The sequence below is a fragment of the Saccopteryx bilineata genome, chromosome X (assembly GCF_036850765.1).
Source record: "Saccopteryx bilineata isolate mSacBil1 chromosome X, mSacBil1_pri_phased_curated, whole genome shotgun sequence".
In the NCBI taxonomy this organism is placed as follows: Eukaryota; Metazoa; Chordata; class Mammalia; order Chiroptera; family Emballonuridae; genus Saccopteryx; species Saccopteryx bilineata.
Window position 1 is genome coordinate 29,296,401 of NC_089502.1, and position 15,351 is coordinate 29,311,751.

The 15,351-nt window shown below is 41.6% G+C and overlaps 1 protein-coding gene across 1 annotated transcript in view; it reads left to right on the top strand.

Annotated features, from left to right (window-relative positions):
- Positions 1-15,304, top strand: part of LOC136317556 (NF-kappa-B-activating protein) — a 30,323-nt gene extending 15,019 nt beyond the window's left edge. The window contains exons 3-9 of the mRNA XM_066250351.1: positions 82-152; positions 717-857; positions 3,123-3,186; positions 4,569-4,678; positions 5,123-5,198; positions 6,154-6,303; positions 11,219-15,304. Of these exons, the coding sequence (XP_066106448.1) occupies positions 82-152; positions 717-857; positions 3,123-3,186; positions 4,569-4,678; positions 5,123-5,198; positions 6,154-6,303; positions 11,219-11,393 (787 nt within the window). The 3' untranslated portion in view covers positions 11,394-15,304. The remainder of the gene's footprint in view (positions 1-81; positions 153-716; positions 858-3,122; positions 3,187-4,568; positions 4,679-5,122; positions 5,199-6,153; positions 6,304-11,218) is intronic.
- The last annotated feature ends 47 nt before the right edge of the window (positions 15,305-15,351 follow it).

Genomic DNA, 15,351 nt, shown 5'->3' on the forward strand with positions numbered 1-15,351 from the left:
CTGAGTACCACGTTTACCTCCTCCATTATCTTGACCGCCCCCCGCTTTTCTGATTCTTACAACCATGTTCTTTAAATTCAGCTCTGATGAACATACACCAGTAGAGGATGAAGAGCCAAAGAAAAGCACCACTTCAGCTTCTACCTCAGAAGGTATATTTTAAATATAGAGCTTTTTTTTTCAAATTTTCGATCACATATTCCTTTTCAGTATTTCAAATACAATAAAAGTGATACTAAGAAATACTTGTTTAGCCCTGGCCGGTTGGCTCAGCGGTAGAGCGTCGGCCTAGCGTGCGGAGGACCCGGGTTCGATTCCCGGCCAGGGGACACAGGAGAAGCCCATTTGCTTCTCCACCCCTCCGCCGTGCCTTCCTCTCTGTCTCTCTCTTCCCCTCCCGCAGCCAAGGCTCCATTGGAGCAAAGATGGCCCAGGCGCTGGGGATGGCTCTGTGGCCTCTGCCTCAGGCGCTAGAGTGGCTCTGGTCGCAACATGGTGACGCCCAGGATGGGCAGAGCATCGCCCCATGGTGGGTGTGCCGGGTGGATCCCGGTCGGGCGCATGTGGGAGTCTGTCTGACTGTCTCTCCCTGTTTCCAGCTTCAGAAAAATGCAAAAAAAAAAAAAAAAAAAAAAAAAGAAATACTTGTTTAGACCTTAGTTTTTATTTTATTTTATTTTATTTTATTTTATTTTATTTTATTTTATTTTATGTAGAGGAAAAAAAGAAGAAGAAGAAGTCCAGTCATTCAAAAGAAAGGTCCAAGAAAAGGAGAAAGAAGAAATCATCTAAAAGAAAACACAAGAAGTATTCTGACGACAGTGACAGTGACTCTGATTCCGAAACAGACTCCAGTGGTAAGAAAGTCAACGTCATTCCGCAAGCCTCTCTTTAAAACTACTTTTACTTCTGAAAGTGTGTTTCAGAAGTAGGTTCTTGGGCCCTGGCCAGTTGGCTCAGTGGTAGAGCGTCGGCCTAGCGTGCGGAGGACCCGGTTTCGATTCCCGGCCAGGGCACACAGGAGAAGCGCCCATTTGCTTCTCCACCCCTCCGCCACGCCTTCCTCTCTGTCTCTCTCTTCCCCTCCCGCAGCCAAGGCTCCATTGGAGCAAAGATGGCCCGGGCGCTGGGGATGGCTCTGTGGCCTCTGCCTCAGGCGCTAGAGTGGCTCTGGTCTTAACATGGCGACACCCAGGATGGGCAGAGCGTCGCCCCATGGTGGGCGTGCCGGGTGGATCCCGGTCGGGCGCATGCGGGAGTCTGTCTGACTGTCTCTCCCTGTTTCCAGCTTCAGAAAAATGGAAGAAAAAAAAAAAAGAAGAAGAAGAAGAAGTAGGTTCTTAGAAGCAGTAATAGTTGAGAGACTTTGTGCCGGGCACCCTTCAGAGTGCTTGCTATTTACTGCACTGCGTCCCTGCAGGACACTTCTTAGCGGTGGGGAAAGGGAGGCGCAGAGCAGCATACAGTGCCGGCCTCACGGTCGCACACTGGGGACTCACCCGAAGCAGTGTGACTCTGGATTGGTTGTGTGTAGTTAGCTGTACGGGGCGTGTGGGCCGAGTCCGGCTCGGGCTGTGAGGAGTGTGTTGCAGCGAAGCCTTACAGGGCCGCCTGGGCTCTTCGGTGCAGTTCTCACACCCACTGAGCACCTTTGTGCAGTTTTCAAAAAGGCCCAGCCAAGGACCCCCTCCGGCGGGCAGCTGATTGAAGGGACACACCCCGTGGGGGGCGCATCACAAGAAGCCACCTTGTGTGTGCCTGGTCCTGCCTGATGACTGGCAGAGGCTGCCTCCTCTGTCACGTCCACAAGGGTGCCCTTCCTCTCGTGTCACCTGGGTTTCCTGGCCCGTTGTCACTTTCCTTCCTCATTGCTGGAAGACGGAACTTTTTAAACACAAATCTGGGCATGTGAGTCCCCTACTACAAGCTCCTTCAACAGTTCCACAGCCTTCAGGGTCGAGTTGAGACCCTGACTGATCCGGTCTGATCACATCACCCTGTCACGCGCTCTCACTTTCTCTCGTAGCATCCTCTGTAGCCTGAGAGCTACTTTCTGTCTCCTCAACAGTCCCTGTTCATTCTCTCGATTTTGTTTCTCGATACAGAGTGTCCGTCTGTCTGTCTGCCTGCAATGCCAGTCTCTCCCTGCATCTGCCTGGCTTACTCATTTCAACAATGGGCATGCATAACTTCTGTCGTAAAACTGTTCTGAATGAGAACTAGCCTGAGTCACCCTGCCCGCTCGGCCAGGCCTCAGCAGCCTCTCCCGCTCAGCCTGGTTCTGAGACTGTAGGCCCAGCACGCCCGGCTTCTCCCTGTCACTCGGGTTCTGTTTCTCTCTGTACCTCTGTCTCCTCCGTTAGACGGGGCTCCTGGGCAGCACCCCTCAGACACGCACAGGGGTTCCCTCTTTTCTCCTGCAAATACCCAAACGTTCAGAAGAATAAGGAGAATAGTACCATGCCGTATACATATCGCCGAGATTTTAATGATTGCTAGTATTTTGACATATTTCCTTCAAATAGGATTTTTTTTTGCAGAGATAATTAATGTAAATTACAAGTATCACACTTCTACCCTAAAGATTTCTGTATACATCTCTTGTATGACTTTTTCCTACTTAATCACAATACTATTATTTCATGTAATAAAATTAATAATACCCTATAACACCAAATATTTAGTGTGGAATTAATTTCTATGTAACAACAAATAGAACAGCAGTGGGATATTTAGCTACTCAAAAGTATTGGGGTTTAGAGCTAATTGTTTAAGGTTTCTTCTGTGCTTTTTTTTTTAAATTTTATTTTTTTAATGGGGTGACATCAATAAATCAGGATACATGTATTCAAAGATAACAAGTCCAGGTTATCTTGTCGTTCAATTATGTTGCATACCCACCACCCAAAGTCAGATTGTCCTCTGTCACCTTCTATCTTGTTTTCTTTGTGCCCCTCCCCACCCCCCTTTCCCTCTCCCATTCCCCCCTCCCCCCCACAACCACCACACTCTTATCAATGTCTCTTAGTTTCACTATTATGTCCCACCTACGTATGGAATAATACAGTTCCTGTTTTTTTTTCTGATTTACTTATTTTGCTCTTCTGTGCTTTAATTTGCAGATGAAGATACAAAAAGGAGATCAAAGAAAGTCAAGAAAAAGGAAAAGAAGAAAAAACGCAGATCGTCAGTTTTTTTCCTTCAATTTTTATTATAGAAAATTTCAAATAGATATAAAATTACATAAAACAGTAATCCCCTGTGTGACCGTCACCCAGCTGGCACAGTGACCAGCTCCTGGACAGCCTCTCCTCCGTTATTTTGAAACCAATCCCAGATATCATTTCATCCAAAACCAATATGTTTCTCGCCCTGGCCGTTTGGCTCAGCGGTAGAGCGTCGGCCTAGCATGCGGAGGACTGGGGTTCAATTCCCGGCCAGGGCACACGGGAGGGGCGCCCATTTGCTTCTCCACCCCTCCGCCACGCTTTCCCTCTCTGTCTCTCTCTTCCCCTCCCGCAGCCAGGGCTCCATTGGAGCAAGGATGGCCTGGGCGCTGGGGATGGCTCTGTGGCCTCTGCCCCAGGCGCTGGAGTGGCTCTGGTCGCAACATGGCGACGCCCAGGATGGGCAGAGCATGGGCCCCTGGTGGGCAGAGCGTCGCCCTTAGTGGGCGTGCCGGGTGGATCCCGGTCGGGCGCATGCGGGAGTCTGTCTGACTGTCTCTCCCTGTTTCTAGCTTCAGAAAAATGGGGAAAAAAAATTAAAAAAAAAAAAAACAATATGTTTCTCTAAATGATAGGCATTCTTTTTTTAAAAAGAAATCATAATTAGAGCACTGTTATCACACCTAAAATACTTAATACTTTCTCAATTTTTGGCAGTTTTTTGTGCAGTCTACTCAAAAAAATCCAAGTAATGCCATTAGTTGCCATTGCTTGATATATCTCTTACATCTTTAAAGCCTCTTCTCTTTTTGTTCTTGCAATTTATGGAAGCAACCAAATAATTTGTCCTGTAGAGTTTCCAGCTGTATGAGTGTTGCTGATTGTATTCTTATGGTGTCCTTTTACCATGTTCTGTCCTCTGTATCTATAAGAGAAAACTATTCTCATCAGCTATATGGTTACCCTGAAGTACAGTTTATATAGGAAAGACAGGATAATTGCTTACTTTTTTGTTTTATGAGTTTTCAAAATAATGAGCTGGGTTATTTTAGTAACATTATGAACCCAAGTCTTCATATATGTGTGATGTTTTTTTAATTAGTTACTCTTAAAATTATTGATGCTCAAATTGGTAAGAGCTACTTTTAAAACTGGTTTATTTCTATTATCTTTCTACAACATGAGAACTGTATTTCATTGTTTTCTTTAGGGATATGTTTTTTACAGTGAAATATGATTTAGTTAAATAGTTTAGAAGATTTTTAAATTAAAATTCTGAAGAATTTGAATAAGCTAAGAATTCACATCATTTTAATCACTCTTCTTATTGCCTTGAAAAAAATAATACACCCATTTTAAAGGACAATTAAGTCAATTTGTATCAAATTATAATAATTACAGGAAGAAATACAAGAAAAAGAAGTCTAAGAAGAACAGAAAAGATTCCAGTGATTCAAGCTCTAAAGAGTCTCAAGAAGAGTTTCTGGAGAATCCCTGGAAGGATCGATCAAGTAGGTGCTTCTGATGGATTTTGACACAGAACACAGAAAACATTGAATTAACCAGTCAGTCAAAATGTGCATATGGCCTGACCAGGCAGTGGCGCAGTGGATAGAGTGTCGGACTGGGACACAGTGGACCCAGGATCGAGACCCCGAGGTCACCAGCTTGAGCGTGGTGTTGCTGGCTTGAGCGTGGGATTACAGACATGAGCCTATGGTCACAGGCTTGAGCCCAAGGTCACTGGCTTGAGCAAGGGGTCACTCGGTCTGCTGTAGCCCCCCAGTCAAGGCACATATGAGAAAACAATCAATGAACAACTAAGGTGTCGCAACGAAGAATTGATGCTTCTCATCTCTCTCCCTTTCTCTCTCTATCTGTCCCTCTCTCTGTCTCTGTCTCTGTCTCACTAAAAAAAATTCTTTTTAATATATTTCTGAATATCTTTCATGCAGAGCCTGAAGAACCCTCAGATTTAATTGGCCCGGAGGCTCCAAAAACACTTGCCTCTCAAGATGATAAACCCCTGAAGTGAGTAACAGTGCATTTATAATATCTAAAGGACCTTCCCAAAAGTGTGGCCCTGACTTAGCTTGTCCAAGCTTGTCCGCCTCTGCCCCCATTCCTGCCCCCGGTTCCGAGTGAGCTGAGCTGAATTTCCCTGTTCGCTGTGCACTTGCCCACACCGTGCCTTAGTTCCCTATTTCTCCCCCACATGCTTTCCCTGCTTCCCCCAGCCCTGCTTTCTGCAGAACCTCCAGTGTCTTCCTGTTAAAGTCCTTCCCATCCTTCAAAGCCCTTTTCGAAAGAAGGGGCACGTGCTGATTTCCAATTCCTTCCCTCCACGAGGAGGTGTGATTCCTCCCCTTTGATCCTTTAGTCCTCAGAGCACTTTATATTTCTTCTGTGCAATGTATTCTACATTCTACATTGTATTGTAGTTATAGCCTTATCAATGTGTCAGTTCCACAAGAACAGAGATGGGTTTTGTTAACTAGGTATTTAAGAAGCATTCAATGAATTGAATGAAGGGATGATAGTTTTAAAGTCCCCTTGAATGAAAGGTAATAAATAATTGTTAGTGTATGTGTTATTATTGGTTATTAGGCTAAACAGTATATTAAATTTGAGATATATATTATTGCTTTCTTTTTTAATGGAAAAGGAGAAAAATAACTTGCTGAAAGAAGCAGGAAAGGCAGTGCCTGTAGGGACAAATTAATCCATAATTGCAAAACATGAACGTGTATGTGCTGACAGCAGTTCTTTTATTCTTCTAGAGTATCTCTGCACTTCTGGCTTAGTGACAGAGGTCACAGTGCATTGTTTACTCTTCAATTAAAGTCATTCATATTGGGCTTCCCAGCATGCTGCCGCTCATCAGTGATATTCCTACTGTGCGCTGAGAGTAAATGAATTATTGTGCTCTCTTTAGATGATGAAGTTTTTCTAATGAACCTTTTCTGAATTTTGAATTACTTTGTAGCTATGGCCATGCTCTGTTACCTGGTGAAGGTGCAGCTATGGCTGAATATGTAAAAGCTGGAAAACGAATCCCACGAAGAGGTGAAATTGGTTTGACAAGTGAAGAAATTGCATCATTTGAATGCTCGGGTTACGTGATGAGTGGTAGCAGGTATGTTCTTGGCATTGATGTCCATTTCTGTGATTAGATCATTGCCTTCTTTCTCACTACCAGAATTATATTTGGTGATTGATTTTTATTGCATGACCATTCCTAATGAAGAGTAAAATATAACTATTGATTTTTTTTTTTGGTTATTTTTTATTTTTCCGAAGTTAGAAGTGGGAAAGCAGTCAGATTCCCGCATGCATCTGACCGGGATCCACCCAGCATGCCCACCAGGGGGCAATGCTCTGTCCATCTGGGGCGTCGCTCTGTTGCAACCAGAGCCATTCTAGCGCCTGAGGCAGAGGCCACAGAGCCATCCTCAATGCCCGGGCCAACTTTGCTCCAATGGAGCCTTGGCTGCGGGAGGGTAAGAGAGAGACAGAGAGAAAGGAGAGAGGGAAGAGTGGAGAAGCAGATGGGCACTTCTCCTATGTGCTCAGACCGAGAATCAAACCCGGGACTCCCACACACCGGGCCAACACTCTACCGCTGAGCCAACCGGCCAGGGCAGTATTGTTTTCATATTGGTTTTGTTGGTATAAATGTGGCTGTCTAAAATTTTAAGTATATATGTAACTCAGCCTCACACCCAGTTCCGTCAGAAAATCAGTCTTTCCAGTGTCCATTCTTATTTCATATTTTGGTACAGATAGTTTATCCTCTGGAGGATATAGTTAAATTCAGCTAGTTATTGCTGTCTCATGAGGAATGCAGCATTGTGGTAGTTAGGAAAGCATTTCAATAACACAATATTACCGGTTTCTAAGTTTGCTTCTAATTCTCTATGGACTCTGAGACTGAGGAGCAGAAAAGGGTCATGACAGACAGCAGGCTCAGCATGGGGAAGTGACTGTAAAATCAGGGAAGAGAAAGCAAAGCACCAGGCAGAACAGGGAGGGTGGACAGGGCATCTTTACCAGGATCACACTGTAGTTAGGAATTTAAAAACTTTCTCAACTTTTAAAAGTAGATAAATATTTTAAAATAAAATTGGAGGCAAATATTTGAAGTATCCCTGAAGCACTTCCAGAATCTTCGAACTCTGATGACCAGCATTTGAAAACACCATGCCTGGCCATGGCCTGATAGCTCAGTTGGTTAGAGCATAGGTTGGATGTATAGGTTGTGGGTTTGATTCCCAGTCAGGGCACATCCAGGCACAGATCAATGTTTCGGTCTCTCTCTCTTCTCTCTCTAAAGTCAATAATTTTTTTTAAATAAAGATTTAGCCTGACCAGGTGGTGGCACAGTGGATAGAGCATCAGCCTGGGATGCTGAGGACCCATATTCAAAACCCCAAGGTCACCAGCTTGAGTGCGGGCTTACCAGTTTGAGTGTGGGATCATAGACATGACCCCATGGTTGCTGGCTTGAGCCCAAAGTCACCGGCTTGAGCAAGGGGTCACTCGCTCTGCTCAAGGCAAATGTGAGAAAGCAGTCAATGAACAACTAAGGTGCCACAACGAAAAATTGATGCTTCTCATCTCTCTCCCTTCCTGTCTGTCTATCCCTGTCTGTTCTCTCTCTCTCTCTTACTAAATAAAATTTAAAAATAAAGATTTCAAGAAACCAAATAAACAAACAAACAAAAAAAAGAAAACACTATCTAAGGGTCAGCATAGTTGATTAAAAAAAGTTAGAGGCTTAAGGACTGGAAAGGAGGCTATAACACTGTAATTTTTATGAATGCTATGGATTGTTTATATAGAAAATCCTAAAGAATCGAGAGATAAATTATAAATAATAAGATGATTTAACAAATGATTGGATATAAAGTTAATACATAAAATCAATTGCATTTCTATGCACCAGCAACAACTAGAAAATGTAAATAAATAAAAAGAAAACAATATTCATAGTAGTATCAGAGAATATGAAGGATTTAGAAATAAATCTTAATAAAAGATATCCAGGATCTCTATAGGAAAATAAATGAGATACCGTGTTCATGGACAGAAAGACAATATTATACAGTTGTCATTTCTTCTCAACTTAATTTGTAGTTTCAGTTCAGTCCAAATCGAAACCACAACAGAGTTTCTCATGAAACTTGATAAGTTGGTTTTAAATTTTATATGTTAGACTGGACGGTCAAGAATAGCCAAATCGCCTGACCAGGAGGTGGCGCAGTGGATAGAGCGTCGGACTGGGATGTAGAGGACCCAGGTTCGAGACCCCGAGGTCGCCAGCTTGAGCACAGGCTCATCTGGTTTAAGCAAAAAGCTCACCAGCCTGACCTGTGGTGGTGCAGTGGGTAAAAGCGGCGACCTGGAACGCTGAGGTCGCCGGTTCGAAACTCCAGGCTTGCCTAGTCAAGGCACATAGGGGAGTTGATGCTTCCTGCTCCTCCCTCTGTTCTTTCTATCTCTTTCCTCTTTCTGTCTCTTTCTCTCTCTGTATTTCCTCTCTCTAAAAAAATGAATAAGGCCTGACCTATGGTGGCTCAGTGGATAAAGCATCGACCTGGAAACACTGACGTCGCCAGTTCAAATCCCTGGGCTTGCCTGGTCAAGGCACATATGGGATTTGATGCTTCCTGCTCCTCCCCCCTCCTCTTTCTCTCTCTCTCTCTCTCTCTCTCTCTCACTCCTCTCTAAAATGAATAAATAAAAAAATATTTTAAAAAAATGAATAAATAAAATGTAAAAAAAAAAAAAAGAATAGCCAAATCTCTTCTGAACAAGAAGAGAAAGAAAATGAAATTGCCTTACCAGATTTGAGGACTTATTACGAAGCTCAAAGCATTTAGAAAGTGTTGTATTCAACCTGGAAATGCTGAGGTTGCCAGTTCAAAACCCTGGGCTTACCTGGTCAAGGCACATATGGGAGTTGATGCTTCCTGCTCCTCACCCCTTCTCTCTCTCTCTCTCTTCCCTCTCTATAATGAATAAGTAAAATCTTAAAAAAAAAAACAAAAGAAAGAAAGTGTTGGGGAGACCTTGGCCAGTTTCTCAGTGGATAGAGTGTCAGCCTGGTGTGTAGACATCCCAGGTTCCATCCCCTGTCAGCCCCAGTCAGGACACACAGGAGAAGCGACCATCTGCTTCTCTTCCCCTCCCTCTCCCCCTTCTCTCCCTCTTCCTCTTCCACAGCCAATGGCTTGATTGGTTTGAGCATCAGCCCATGGCACTGAGGATAGGTCTGTTGATTTAAGCGTCAGCCCCAGACGGGTTGCTGGGTGGATCCGTTCAAGGCACATGCGGGAATCTGTCTATCGCCCCTCCTCTCACTTGAAAAAAAAAGAAAATGTTGGGGAACAAATGACTTGTTCAATGGAATAAAATACAGAGCCCAGGGACAGAGGCATACATGTATGGGGAAAGAAGAAACTATTCAATAAATGGTGGTTCAGGGGGAAAATGGTTATTTGTGTGGAGAAAGATGAGAGTAGAACCCTATATTACCATATTTAAAAATTGGTACAGCCAGACTAAGAACTTCATTGTCAAAAACAACTTTAGCATTCTTAGTATAATGAGCAGATATCTATTAGATCTTGGGGTGGAGGAAGTGGTTTTAAAAGAAGACCCAAAAAATGCAATAACCATAAAATAAAATACTGATAAATTTGCCTAGGTTAAAAGTAAGAACTTTTGTTTATCTAAAGACATCTTAAAGTAAGTAAAAACAGGTTCCAAGCTGGGATAAGATCCTACAATACACGCAACCATGAATGAGTTAGCGTTGAGAATATTTAAAGACTACCTATAAACAACTAGAAAGAAAAGCAGGAAAATGACACAAACAGGCACTTGTCAGAAGAAACATGCGTGGCCTATACATACATAAAGAGGAATTCGTTACCATTGGAAATGGAAATCAAGGACATACTGAAATATTTTATACGCATTTGATACTCAAAAGTTTGTAGTTCTAACAATAGCAAGCATCTGCGAGGGTGTGGAGCTGCAGGATCTCTTATATTAGTAGTGGTGGTGTGAATTGTTACAAGCACTTTGTAAAACAGTCTGACATTATCTTGGAAAGTTGAGAAGTAGTATAGTTTTATGGCCCAGCAACCCCATACCTAGATACTAAAGAGAAAATCTTGCCCGTGTACTAGGAGACAGTTTCATGGAGGCTTATTACAGCATTGTTCGATTCCTTTTCCGAATAAACGACTCACTGTACCCTGAACAACCTAAATACGTTGTCATCTCCTTGACCCTCCATCCTGCCACCCCCCACCTTCACACTAACCTGAAGTGATTCTCCCCTCTTCTCACCAGTTTTCTCCATTTTTCTAGACAGCTCAAGCTTCATCTTGAACTGATTGTATAGGATTGGGTACATATACATAAAAGAGGCAGGTTTTCATGAAGTCTCCCTTCTAAAATATGTGACCTTTTGAAGATGATGTAATAGTTTCCCTCTGCTCCTGACCCGATGCTTTCCTGATTTGGTTCTTGTGCTAAATCCTGTCTTGATTTTCTTTGAGCCACTATTAGATTCTAAAGAATTAAATTCAACTGTATATTTAGAGTTGATTGTATGATAAATTTGAACCATGAAGAAGTTCCATCTAATTGATGACAGTGTAAACCTTTCATGTATCCTGTTATCAATTCCACAAAGGCAAATTCCACATATCACCTAAGAAGTCTAGTATGTTGCCTGTTGTGGGTGGTTTTACTGGAAACAGCTGAACTCAACTTATGCCCTTAGTATTTGAAATGAGTAACATTCACAATATTGACAGAGCATCATAGATCATCATTTGAATACTAGCAATGAGTCAAAGGACATATTGACAGATAAAAATGAATGATCTTTTGAAAATATAACCCATTACAAAAACGGGGTTGTTTTATTTTTTGTCAGAGTTTGAGTAAACCACTCTGTGTTAAGAAAGGATTAGTGAGAAAGTACCATGAGAATAATTGCTGAGATATTAAGCCTAAAATAAAATTATCTCCAGGCATCGCCGAATGGAGGCCGTGCGACTACGAAAAGAGAACCAGATCTATAGTGCTGATGAGAAGAGAGCTCTCGCATCCTTTAACCAAGAAGAGAGAAGAAAGAGAGAAAACAAGATTCTGGCCAGTTTTCGAGAGATGGTATACAGGAAAACTAAAGGGAAAGATGACAAATAAGGATTTTCAGATTGTCTAAGTCAAAGTCTGGGTTTCCTATATGCATACAGAAAGATTGTTATGATCTGAAAAGCTTTACAGTGTTACTGTGCCTTCTATTTAATTCTTTTAGTCCTTCAATAAAAAGCCGTTTATTGATGTACTTTAGCAAGTTCTTTGGGTCATTTTGGATTGACCAGAAAACTTTCTGGTTTAAAAATCCAAATTCTGGATGAAATCTGACTGTATCAGGGGAGGTGCATTGAGAGAAAATGTCAGTGAGATGAGAAACTTCACTCACACTGGGGGGCAGCACTGGGCTGAGCTATGCGCGGCACCTGCCCCCCCCCCCAGCTAGACCTGTGTGAGTTCTCATTCCTCTGTGCTGAGTGTGTTATATAGAAATGGACATGATAGAAACATACAGGAGGCCAGTTTTGTTAACCAAATGAAGGCATTACTGAAAAGCAAATCTGGAATTTGAAGATTGACTTTTATCACACAATATATAATCTACCCTGGAAATAGTGCGTTTTGGTTTTAGTCCATACCCTAACCCCAAAACCAGCACAAAAAAGAAAAGAAAAGAATAGTAACCACAGACTTACTGAATTGCAAATGTGGACATTAGTTTTGAAAATTTTTAATACGTTACTTAACAATGGTTTTTTTTCAAATATAAAACATTGTGATGTCTACTATTGTGCCAATGTAAGTACATTATTTCCATCTAAGCTGTTCTGGGATCATAATTTGAGTACCAGAAATAAATGAGGTCAACTGTGGTCAGGAGTTTAATAGGGAAAATATAATGAATCATTGTTTTACCTTAGTTATTTTATAAGGATGAAGCTAAAATGGTATTAAACGTTTTTTTATGTCCTTTATATAATATACAGATTTCATTTTAAATGTTGTGAAGCATTTCAGTTTATTTTTTACATCAATCACTCAGTTTAATTTTTAATTTTGTATAGAACCCCCTTACTTTATCACTTTTTTTTCTGGCCACTATTGACTTTAAGGTTTGGGAGAAATGGAAAATTCTGGGACCATGGGATTACAATCTTTTTCCTTCCCTATTTTGTTTAGTCATCAGGTCATAAGAGTGAATGAGGAAGGGACAGTGGAAGTTTGAGTTTTTTTTAAGATTGTTTTGAGCTGCATTATTATTAAAATAAGGCAATCCAATTTCAAACCATGGATCAGAAACTTTACTCTTTAGCATATGTTCTGGAAATATGTCTACCTTCAACCCACAGCTAATGAACTAAACAGCCACTTGGCATGCAGCAACATTGATGACCCCTGAATATCAATCAAGTGATTTCTATTTATCATCATTGCTGCCTAGCTTAAGAAATCCATTTTTTCCAAAAGTCAAAAGGAAACGAACTAGGTCCCAAATTTGTGACTTGTAATCCATCTACTTCCCTGTGTAATAAAATGTAAATGTATAATCCTTATTTAAAATTTTTGTTCTCTAAGAACATTATTTTTTTGTTACAGGCTCCTACAGACAGTTTATTCTCTTATTTTCATTAGACAAGCTAGTTCAAATGCAACAATTCTGTGCTATAGGAATACTGTGGATTTTCATTGGATTCTCCTGTCTCCTCAACAGACTGGATCAGTGGTTCTCAAACTTTTTGATGTCGGGAGACATTTAAAATCCTACAAATAATTGTAGGCACACTATATACAAATTTCTGAGAAATATGTTATAATAATTAAGTCAAATATTAAAGAAAAAATATAAAGTCCAAGTGTGCTTTTATGATAAAATAAATATGACAAAATTAAATTCATTCTGATGTTAAAAAACATTTTTATGTTACTTTTTTTAGTTATGCTTTATAGAATTCATAAAAAAGAGGGGTTAAAAAATTTTAAAAACGACAAAATAGTTATCTTTTTATATATATAGATACATTCTTAGTAAGATTTAGTAAATTTGGCAGGTCCCGGTGCAAATGTGTTAAGTTTTTTCATTTTGTGTTTATGAGAAACATGAGCCTGATGTGTCCTAGCGATTTCTTCAGCGTTTGGGCATCTATTTGAAAGGCAAAGTCTCATTTCCTCATCAATACATTGAAGAATTCCTCTCTTTTTACTCTTAATTGTGTTGAGTACAGAAAGCCCCCACCATACACATCATCTCAACTTGACCCCAAAGGATAGAAGAAACTTGCCTCCAGTGTTTCCGGGGAACATGGGGGATAGTATAAACAATCCAGCACCACAGCTTAACAGCCTTTTGCAACCTAATCAGGCAAGTGAGGTGGGGGGTTGGGCAGACTGTCAGCTTACAGCCAATTCCCCACCCCTCTGTCCCCCCAAAATCTAAACTCCAAAATCCCTGTTGGTTTTTGGTCCCCAACAGGCACATATTTCTCTGGAATACCATAGGGCGCACCCGGAAATCTTCTAGGGCGCACCAGTGCGCCTGGTGCACACTTTTAGAACCACTGGTCTAGATACTGAACAAATGCTTGTTGAGTGAATTGATTAACATATTTCAGAACCTTACCATTTCTTTCATCAGGGTTTGTTCAGGAAAGATGTGCCAAGAACAGCGTCAGTAACATATTTTGGGGAAAAGGAGAGGGAAGTATAAAAGGCTAAAAGTATTTTATTTTCATCTCGTGAGAGTTACTGCTTTAAAGTGTGTTTAGTCACCGGAGCCATAAGTCTAATAGGAGGGCTATTGTATTTGGAATACTATATTTTTGCTCTCCAAGGGGACTTATTTAGCTTCTCATCTCCTGCCTGTTGGTATTTTTCCCTCCTTTTTTATTTATTGCACAAATGTAACAGTTAAAAAAAAACGAAGAAAGAAAAACTACCCATGGTCTTACCACATCAGTTGTCTTTGGAGTTGTGTGTTCACTTCCAGTGCTTGTCTATGTAAATATGTATTCTTATGTACCTGTAATCATTCCTAATGTAATTTGTCTTCGGTGTTTTAAAATGTTGCTGCCAGGGCAGCCTCACAGGGATGGTAGGAACAAGTGCTAATCTGGTGTGAGGATGGGAAGGAGACAAGAATAAGTAAGGGTGGAGACCAAGCCTCCTGTTTTCACTGCCCCCAGTCCTGAAGCCACTGTGCCACCATCCCACTCGTGATGCCATGTTGTGAGGCAGTACGCCTGGTCTCAGAGTTCAGAATGTGCTTAACAATGAGGCTTACCTCACAGTAAATGAAGGGGTCTGTGAGTAGCGAAACCCTTCAGATTGGTTATATTATGAGCCATGCAACTGTTGCCATTTTTCTGTTCCCAGTTGTGCCCATAGAGAAGTGTGTCTGAGCTGGACACTTCAGCTCAGATGGGGGAACGGGCAGTCAAATATCAGTCTCAGTTGGTCTGAAAGCTGAGTTTTAGTCACTCTTTAAACTCAGCTTCTGTACCTATAAGACTGAGTGATGCAGATAATGACGGGAAAAACCTGTTAGAAAATAGGAAACAACTGGTTATTCTGTTAGCATGATGGAAGTTGCCAAATGGAAAATGAATGAATGCAAAAAAATACAGCTGGAGCCTGACCAGGCGGTGGCGCAGTGGATAGAGTGTCAGACTGGGATGCAGAAGACCCAGGTTCGAGACCCTGAGGTTGCTAGCTTGAGCGCGGGCTCATCTGGTTTGAGCAAAAAGCCCACCAGCTTGAACCCAAGGTCACTGGCTCCAGCAAGGGGTTACTCGGTCTGCTGAAGGCCCATGGTCAAGGCACATATGAGAAAGCAATCAATGAACAACTAAAGTGTTGCAATGCACAACGAAAAACTAATGATTGATGCTTCTCATCTCTCCATTCTTGTTTGTCTGTCCCTGTCTATCCCTTTCTGACTCACTCTCTGTCTCTGTAAAAAAAAAAAAAATACAGCTGGATTGTGAGCCACGAGTTTATTGTTCAATAAATATTCTGTGGTTTGATGTGCAGTATCGTGTTTTTAATACGTTCTGGTTTGGAATCCAATCAT